Source organism: Carlito syrichta, unplaced genomic scaffold (assembly GCF_000164805.1).
Source record: "Carlito syrichta isolate Samal-C Ts95f unplaced genomic scaffold, Tarsius_syrichta-2.0.1 Scaffold304090, whole genome shotgun sequence".
Classification (NCBI taxonomy): Eukaryota; Metazoa; Chordata; class Mammalia; order Primates; family Tarsiidae; genus Carlito; species Carlito syrichta.
In genome coordinates, this window is record NW_007248186.1 from 53,324 (window position 1) to 63,400 (window position 10,077).

A 10,077-nucleotide genomic window follows, 5' to 3' on the forward strand; every position below is an offset into this window, starting at 1 on the left:
CAAACCTAGAGTATTACTTGATTATATAGACTAAGGAAAAATTTTCATGAAACAAGGAAACTAACAGGACCATGGACAAAGAACGAACATGTTAGGCATCAGAACAGAATGTTCAGCTTAGCACTTTTCACACTCTAAGAATATTTACTGAGACACAAAAACAAAGGTCTGACTGGGCACAGTGGCTCATGCCTGTAATCCCAGCATTTTGGGAGCCCAATGCAGGAGGATCACCTGAGATCAAGAGTTTAAGACCAGCCTGGGCAAGACACTGCATCGACAAAAAACCAAAAACAAACAAATAGAAAAGATCTGGATGAAATAAATGGTGAAATGGAAATTAATATAATTTTGAGATTAATGAATTTTGAGATTCTGTGTTCTGTTTCACCATTTATTTCATCTGGAGCTTTTGTGTATGTGTCTCAGTAAATAACCTTAGAGTATAAAAAGACTAAAAATAGAAAAACCTTGGCTATTCAGGTATTACTGCTCCACTAAGAAAATGCAGGTATACTTCATTTTATTGTGCTTCCCTTTATTGTGCTTCCCAGATATTGTGGTTTTTGTTTTGTTTTGTTTTTGTTTTATGACAAACTGAAGGTCTGTGGCAACCTTGCATCAAGCAAGTCTCCTGACAACAACTTTTCCAACTGCCATGTGCTCCCTTTGTATCTCTGTGTCACATTCTGGTATTTTTTCCTCGCAATATTCCAGATTTTTTCATTATTAATATATCTGTTACGGTGACTTGTGATCAGCGATCTTTGATGTCACTATTGTAATTGTCTTGGGGTGTCACAAACCCTGCTTGAAAGACCACCGACTGAAGTGAGAAATGTGCTTGTTCTGACTGCTCCAACTGGCGGCTGTTTCCCATCTCCCTCTCTGTCCTTGAACTCCCCTATTCCCTAAGACAAAACGATATTGAAATTAGGCGAACTAATAATTCTTCAATGGACTCTAAGTGTTCAACTGAAAGGAAGAGCTGTATGTCTCTCATGTTAAGTCAAAACCTAGAAATGATTAAGCTTCGTGAGGAAGACATCTTAAAAGCCAAGACAGATTGAAAGCTGGGTCTCTTGGTCAGTTAGCTAAGGTGTGAATACAAAGGAAAAGCTCTTAAAGAAAGCTAAAAGTGCTATTCCAGTGATCACACAGATAATAAGAAAATGAAATGGCCTTATTACTGATATGGAGAAAATCTGAGTGATCCAAACAGAAGAGCAAACCATTTGTAACATTCCCTTAAGCCGAAGTCTGATAGAGCAAAGGCCTAACTCCTCTCTCTCTCTTCAAGAGGGATAAGGAAGCTGCAGAAGAAAAGTATGAAGCTAGCAGAGGTTGCTTCATGAAGTTTAATGAAAGATACTGTCTCGATAACATAAAGTGCAAGGAAAAACAACAAGTGCTGATGGAGAAGTTGCAGGAAGTTATCAAGAAGATCTAGGCTGGGTTCAGTGGCTCAGCCTGTAATCCCGCGGCCTTTGGGAGGCTGTGAGTAGATTGCCTGAGCCCGCGGGTTCGAGACCCACCTGGGCAGCGAGACCTCATCACTACAATAAATCAAAAAATCAGCCAGGCATGGTAGCTCATGCCTGTAATTCTGGCTACTCGGAAGGCTGAGGCGGAAGAATCGCCGGAGCCCAGCAGGTCAATGCTGCGGTGGTTGGGAGCAGCCACTGCACTCCAGTCTGGGCGACAGAGTGAGACTCCAACTCAAAAAATAAAAAAATAAAATAAAAATAAAAATAAAAAAAAGAAGATCTAGCTAAGATAATGGATAAAGGTGGCCACACTAAGTAATAGATTTACAATGTCAGCAAAACACCTTACCTTTGAAGATGCCATCCAGGACTTCCATAGCTAGAGAGAAGTTAATGTCTCCCTTCAAAACTTCAGAGGATAGACAGACTGTCTTATAAGGAGCTAATGCATTTGGTAACTTTAAGTTGAAGCCAATGTTCATTTATCGTTCTGAAACCCTATGACCCACAAGAACTGACTTTGCTGTGCTCTATAAATGGAACAAGAAAGCCTGAATGACTGTGGTTCACTGTCACCCAGGCTGGAGCAGTGGCATGATCATGGCTCACCACAGCCTTGACCTCCTCAGCTCAGGCAATCCTCCCACCTCAGCCTCCAGAGTAGCTGGGACTATAGTTGCATGCCACCACACCCAGATAATTTTTTTATTTTTATGTTTCATAGAGACAAGGTCTCCCTATGTTGCCCAGGCTGGTCTTGAACCCCTGGCCTCAAGCAATCCTCTTGTCTTGGCCTCCCAAAGTGCTCGGATCACAGGCAAAAGTCACCATACCAGCCTGGCTCACTGAAAATTTTAAACCCACTGCTGAGACCTACCGCTCAGTAAAAAAAGATACTGCTCATTAATAATACATTCAAGAATTCTGATGGGGATATATAAAACAATTAATGTGGTTTTCATGCCTGCTAACAAATCACCCATCCTGCAGCTCATCAGTAAAGCAGTAATTGAGAGTTTCAAGTCTTATTACTTAAGAAATATATTTCATAAGACTATAGCTGCCACAAATAGCGATTCTTCTTTGAATCTGAGCAAAGTGAATCAAAAACCTCCTGGAAAAGATTCATCATTCTAAAGGCCATTAAGAATATTTATTATTCATGGAAAGAAGTCAAAATATCAACATTAACAGGAGTATGACAAAAGTTTACTCTAATCCTCATGGATGACTCTGAGGGGCCTTGGACTTCAGTGGAGAAATTAACTGCAGATGTGGTGGAAACAGCAAGATAACTAGAATTAGAAGTAGAGCTTGAAGATGTGATGAATTGCTGCAATCTCATGATAAAACTTGAACAGTTAAGGAGCTGCTTCTTATGAATGAGCAAAGAAAGTGGTTTCTCAAGATGGAATATACTCCTGGTGAAGATGCTATGAACATTGTTGGAATGACAACAAAGGATTTAGAATATTACATAAGCTTAGCTAACAAAGCAGCGGCAGGGTTGGAGAGGACTGACTCCAATTTTGAAGGTTCTACCATGGGTAAAATGCTATCAAACAGCATCACATACTACAGAGAAATATTTCATGAAAGCAAGAGTAAATCGATGAAGCAAACCTCACTGCTGTCTTATTTTTTTAAATTGATACAAGAAAACCAACCTTCAATAACCACCACCCTCAGCAGTCAGCAGCCATCAACATCAAGGCAAGACCCTCCACCAGCAAAAAAGATTATGATTTGCTGGTGACACAGATGATTGTTAGCAGTTTTTTCAATAAAATACATTTTAACTAAGTTACGTATATTGTGGGATAGATTTTTTTTCAGAGGGAAAAAAACTCATAGAGCATTACAAAATTTCATCTTGATAAACAAAACTAAAATTTAAATGCAGCATACATATACTGAGCACTCATATACTCCTAAATTTACATTTAAAAAAAAAAAACATTTTGACAGTTGGGGGTAGGGGAGGGAAATAAAAATAAATAAATAAATAAACACTTCATGGACATCCAATCGTCCACACAACTGAAGTTTTTCATCACTCATTACCCTACCTGCTTTCTACAGTCACTTCCATCCAATGCATACAAGAAACTGGCGCTTCCACGGAAAAGGAGTGCAAGCTTTCAGGTTTTTCTACATCACACAAAACAATTTTCTTGGTGTCAGCAAGAGCAAAGGCCAAAACTAAAACAAAATTTTTAAAAAATCAGAAATTAATAAATTAGCATAACATTTGAGAAAAATAAATGGGTTATTTCACTTATTGCCCAGTTGTACTCTTAAATACATCTTAATCATAGAAATTATTTGACCCAAAAACCCTTCAATATTTTAAAGCTAAAAGAGAGAGAGCTCTGCATATACTTTAGTTCCTTTATGAATGAGGCTAATTTTCTTTTTTTTTTTTTTAGTTGAAATTGCACTCCGTCGCCTAGGCTGGGGTGCAGTGGCACACTCACAGCCACACCTATGTCAACCTGCTGGGCTCCAGCAATCCTTCTGCCTCAGCCTTCCAAGCAGCTGAAACTACAGGCGCGCACTATCACACTTGGCTGATTTTTTAAATTTATTGTAGAGATGTCTCACCAAGTTGCCCGAGGTTGGTCTCGAACCCGTAGGCTCAGGCAATCCACTCGCCTCGGCTTCCCAAAGTGCTGGGATTACAGGCTTAGCCACCGAGCCTGGCCTAAGCTAATTTTCAATTGCTCACATTTCCTGAGTTATATACTTTGTCATGCATTATAGTTAACATCTTACACATCAAAGTCTCTAGACTAGAACCCGTTGTCAAGCAGAAAACACAGGTCTCAAAATAAACAATTATGTCTTATTACCATGACATAATGGTTTCCTAAACATGTCTAAAAGGTAAGAAGTGATTCCATCTGCCTTGCTCTTGGAAAGTTTATAGTCCCCTTTTGTGTTTTTAACCCATAATAGGAAGCAAGGCCATCAAATTATGATGAATCTTCTTCTTTTGAGTGTGGCTGAATTACATAGTACAGTTTCTCTACATAAGTAACTATGTCTTTCTAACATATCTAATCTAACTTCCAAATAAAGGGCAATGAGTTTCACTGCATATCAGTCACTACATGCACCTTTGCTAGACGTAAGGCAATCTCGGCCTTCCTTCTTATAACAATGTAAAACAATCTTAAAATGATCATTATCTAACATAAAATCATATTTTACTGTCCAAAAAAAACCTGAGATATATATTTCTTAATGAAAAACACATCTACTTAAATACATTTTAATGCACACTTTTATGATTTATCTTTGAGATTCTGTTTTTTGGATAAGTTAGTGTAGATCTCAAAATGCTACTTACAGAAGTCCTTTAATTTTACACATACTCAACACATATTCTAAGAAAAAAGAATACAGAATGAGTATAGCATTGTAAAAAGTATTCTTGGAAATTCCACCTTTGGGAACGAATCTAAGGAGCTAATCACACAAAGTTCTTCCCGGTGTTTGGAGCGTTTATACAGCATTGCTCACAAAAGCCAAAAACTGAAAACAATCTAAATGTCCACCAACAGGGAACCGATTTAGTAAATTATAATCTATTATAATTTATTATAATATATATTATATATATTAGTATGCAGCTATTTAACATTAATGTCGTAAAATCTACCCACACTGAATAAAGTGTGCAAAAAAATAAAAAGCAAAAGCTACTCAACAAAATATCATACATCAAATGATCTTTTAATAAAACTGCATATATAGATCTCTCTATATATGTATTTTATCAGGAAAATTTGGGAAAAACGTTCACCAAAATAGAAACAGTTGCTATCTCAAAGTGATATGCTTGCAGTGGACTTTTAAGTAATTATTTATATTTACCTAGAGAAAAACATTAAGCAACGAGGAGCACATTTTTTACAAAAGCAATTTGCTTTTTTCTGAAAGCATCAATAAAAATTTTAGTACTTATTTATCTAGAGAAAAAAGCAACGAGGAATACATTATTTTATAAAAACAATTTGTTATTTTCTTAAAGCACCAATGATATAGATGAATTCAAATTATAGAATTTAGAGCATTTTACTGTACTGACTGTATGTATACAACAGCTCAAATAAGGACTGCCATTGTAAAAATATCACATGGAAGAGGAAGGTTCAGTCATCAGAGCTATTACAAGCTGCAGCATGGAGGGTACTAGCAGAAGAAAGATCATATAGAAATGGAAGGAATGGGGTCTGAGCTGATCGTCCCCCAGGCGAGGCCAACACATGTGGATAGAGAGCCTCACATCAACACTGAAATACATTTTTGAAAGAAAACACCATCATGGCACTGAACTGACTGGCAAGTGGCAGGCAGCGCTTGGGTCAAATGGTACAGGGTAAGAAGACAGCAGAAAGAACAAAACCACAATACTGTATAAAACCCATCAGATTTCACTTCAGAGTTGTCTTTGCCAAGAAGTCAGAGTTCATGTAAAAGATATCTTTGCTAAGAAACAGGATAGTAAAATTAATCTGAGTTCTATAAAAAATTTTAAAGCATTAAAAAAAAAAAGTCTCCAAACTGGCATTTACAATTCTAAAATATAGTAAGAACAATAAGTTCTTTCTGAAGATGGGCTTTCTTTACAGAATATACTTTGTGAAAATAATACTATTATCATTACGTTTGCCATCCGGTCTCCAAGCCAGACAGGTCACTTCCTTTCCTGTGTTTTCATTTGGTGGAAAACTCCAAACTCGATGAAAACTTGCAAGCCGATGAAGTAAAACCTAAGACAAAACAAACATAATGGCAGAAAACAAAAAATTCATTTCCAAAAATAAAATAAATCTAGATCCCCACTATAAAATTTTTAAAAATTACCATCTCTTGAGTATAATATCTAGCTACCAGAGAACAGAGGACAGCAAGTGTTTGAATGAACATAAGGTATTTTGAAATAAAGTGACTGAAACAAAGTCTAACTTAACTCTATACCTTACATATCTTCCTATTTTTTATGTCAACAGAAGACTTACCTCTTAGAAAGGAAGAAAAAGCCTCTCCAAGAAGACACCTAAAAAAGAACGGCACTCAAAAGGTAGCTGTCGCACAGGAAACAAACACTAAACTTGGAACCAGACAACCTGGCATTGAATTTCTGTTGTGTCACTTACTAACCACGGATCTTAGACAAGTCACTTAGCCACTCTAAATGTCAATTTCCACACCTGTAAATTCCCACCCTAGAGGTTCAAGATGATGTCCTTGTGCTGCAAAATAAGACTGCCCTTATTCCAGCCTCTATACAACTACTGAAAATAAGGAAGAAAAGGCCTTACAACTGCATGTGCTCCTGAAAAGATTCGTCGCACTCCCTGCTCCCCACACTCAGCCTTGCCACCGTTCCCTGACTATCTCACAGCCCAGAGTTCCCTACATTCCTGGTTACCTGGGTCACAAGGAACCCAGGACTCCCAAGGAGGTGCTCACGCTCTCGACTTGACCCTTCCTTTCCTAAAACCATCTCTGCCATTCCTTACTTCTAAAACTCTCTGTAGCCTCCGAGACTCATAGTCAGGTGTTATCATCTTTAATAACTCAATTCTTCTCTCCGAAAAGTGCCTTTCATCTGGGGACACTGATTTCCTGCAGCATTCTCGGGTGGTGGCTGTTTTGCATGCCATGGTCCCAGTACTACTGTGTCAGATGAAGTAGGTGTTCTCCTTGTTCAACTCCATTTCTTCTCTCACTTTTTTTTTTTTTTTTTGAGTCAGAGTCTCATTCTGTCACCCAGGTTGGAGTGCAGTGGCTTACCGCAGCCTCAGTCTCCTGGGCTCAGGTGATCCTCCTGCCTCAGTCTCCCAAGTAGCTGGAACTACAAGCACGCATCACTACACCGCACTAATTTTTTGTATTTTGTGTAGAGATGAGATCTCACTATATTGCCAAGGCTGGTGTTGAACTCCTGGGCTCAAGCAAGCCTCCTGCCTTGTCCTCCCAAAGTGCTGGGATTACAGATGTGAGCCACCATGCCCGGCCTCATTTCTTCTCTTCTCTAAAATCTCCTAACTTTGAATCACAGGCAATCAGACTGTAACACTCGCTATCCCTCTTATTTATTTTATTTTATTTTTTTGAGTCAGAGTCTCACTCGGTCGCCCAGGCTGGAGTGGAGTGTCACACACGCTCACGGCCACCACAGCCTCGATCTGCTGGGTTCAGGTGATCCTTCTGCCTGGCTAACCTGCTATCCCTTTTAACTGCAGTCTTCCAGACCCCTAGGCCATTCTCCTTATTCCTTGACAATTTGGATTCCTGGCACACTCATGCTTTCCAACAACACTGCTCATTGCTTTTTGGGTGACTTCAAGAGCTACAATGTCCTGGCCTTTCAGTTCTCAACTACCTCTCTTCCAATGACCACATCTCCCACCTCACCTCAACTTTCCCGGAATCACACCCTCAGCCTGTCACTACCAACAACTACAGTGCTGCCATAATCTCAATTTTAAACTTCCTGCTTTCCATCCACCACCTTATCTTTATCTTTCCAGCTCACCTCTACAAGACCCAACTTGAATTTCTCAACCTCACCAGGGCACACATCCATGGATACTACCACCTATTTACTGTCCCTCACCTTACACATGTCCTCAGTTTTCTACTTAATCAGGCTGGAATCCAAGGGTCATTACTGCAATCGCTCCCCTTGCACATGACTTCAGCATTCTTGCATTCCTCTTGCCTTGTCCTGCTTGCAGAACAACCCTAGTTAAACCTGACCACCCCGGCAGCCACACTGCCAAACAGAATGCACAGGCATGGACAACTACACTCACTGTTTTCTCTCAGAATAGAAGACCAACAGTCCCATTAGGTTTCCCAGTCCACCTGCCCTGTCAGCTTTTTCATACTTCTTTCAGTTCAAGCTTCCAGTATTTTCCTCTCTGTTTTCATTCTTGAACAACGCCCTTGCTTCTTCACTGAGAAAATGGAAGCAACAGTGCCACCACCACACCTATCCATCTGACTGCACTGCTGTCCTGATTTTCCAAGATCCTTCCTACTGCTGTGTACCATCTACTGTTCCATCAACTGCTCTCTAGAACCATGGCAGAGTTTTAAAGCACCCTGGCAGAGGCGGGAAACTGGAAGATCTCTTGGCAGGCCCTGAGAAACCAGACATCAACACCTGATGATCAGACATCACCAGGTGATCAGACATCAACATGGTGATGCCGTTTTGCAGGCTGTTAGGCTTCCCTGGTTGCTGAGACTTCCTTACCACTAGTTTCCACATTTGGTTGTACACAAGACTTCTCATCTAGCCAGACAACTATCAGGAAAAAAGCTTTGGCAATAAGGCCAAAGGAGGAAAGTGGCACAGATGAAGGTTTCCTTACAAAATGGCTGGCAGGTGATGGGAACTCCCAGAAGAAAGTTGGGTACAACTGGTTTATAGTCATTGTAGCAGAAGAGAATGTGAACCAGAAGCGTTAGTAGACAACACTCAAGCACGCTCAGTCCTACCCAAGGATGACCCTTCCCTCACTCAATCTGTAATGGGAGGTAGCTGTCTGTCCAACCCACAGCACAAACCTGGACAACAGCAGCTGGATTCTCCAATAAATCCTCTGGCAGCTACATGCAGGCACACTTGCAGCTAAAGTTGACAACTGACTCATCTGTCTTCTGCTAGTAAACTGTAAACAAAGCTGGGTCTTCGGGCCTGCCATGTCTAGTTCACGAGTGGCACATTGTGGACTTTATAAAAAAGTCCGTTTAACTAATAAATCGCCAGGCGTGGTGGCACTAGCCTGTACTCCCAGCACTTTGGGAGGCGGAGGCAAGGGGATTGCCTGAGTTCAGGAGTTCGAGACCTGCCTGAGCAACGTGGCGAGACCTTGTCTCTACAATAACTCAAAAAATAAGCCGGGCGTGGTGGTGTACGCCTGTAGTCCCAGCTACTTGGAAGGCTGAGATGGAAGGATCGCCTGAGTCCAGGAGGTCGAGGGGGCCGTGAGCGTGCCACTTGCACTCCAGCGTGGGTGACAGAGTGAGATTCCGACTCATAAAACCCCAAAAAACTATTAAGTCAATGAATGAAAGAGACTTGAAGATGCAGGATTATGTGACACTGTTAAGCTGTGTGAAAACTGTCGCTTTAGCCATAAAGCGTATAAATCATCTTTCGCATAAACACTTCCAATAAAAGTTTACAGCCGCCCTGGGGGCAGGGACCGGGGGACAGGTGGTCTGCCAGGCTTGCAGAAGGGGAAACTGAGGCTCTGGCAGTGTGCGGCCGTGTTCTCGGGCCCCGGATCACTTACCTCGCCCGCGGTGTTGGCCAAGGCAATGAGATCCCGCTTGGGCGACCAGACCAGGAAAATAATCTCCTGCGGCAGCTGCTTCTCTCCCACCACCCGGAAGGATGGGAAGCAGGTCGGAAACCGCAACATGGGGGCGGCTCGGCCACGACGTCCCAGCCAGCAGCCGGCAACAGTCCCGGCCACCCAGCCCCGCGCCGGGAGCACCCGACGGCGTCAGCACCTGCCAAGAGACCCTCGGGCAGCCACCGCGCCGCGTCAGCCGCTCCCCG

The 10,077-nt window shown here is 41.4% G+C and overlaps 1 protein-coding gene across 2 annotated transcripts in view; it reads right to left on the reverse strand.

Annotated features, from left to right (window-relative positions):
• ANAPC4 (anaphase promoting complex subunit 4) overlaps window positions 1–10,041 on the reverse strand; it is a 38,899-nt gene extending 28,858 nt beyond the window's left edge. For both annotated transcript variants that reach the window (XM_008059446.1, XM_008059445.1), the window contains exons 1-3: window positions 9,809–10,041; window positions 6,160–6,265; window positions 3,557–3,689 (exon numbers count right to left, since the gene is read on the reverse strand). In XM_008059446.1, coding sequence (XP_008057637.1) covers window positions 3,557–3,689; window positions 6,160–6,265; window positions 9,809–9,937 — 368 coding nt within the window. In that variant the 5' untranslated portion in view covers window positions 9,938–10,041. The remainder of the gene's footprint in view (window positions 1–3,556; window positions 3,690–6,159; window positions 6,266–9,808) is intronic.
• Between the last annotated feature and the right edge of the window lie 36 nt (window positions 10,042–10,077).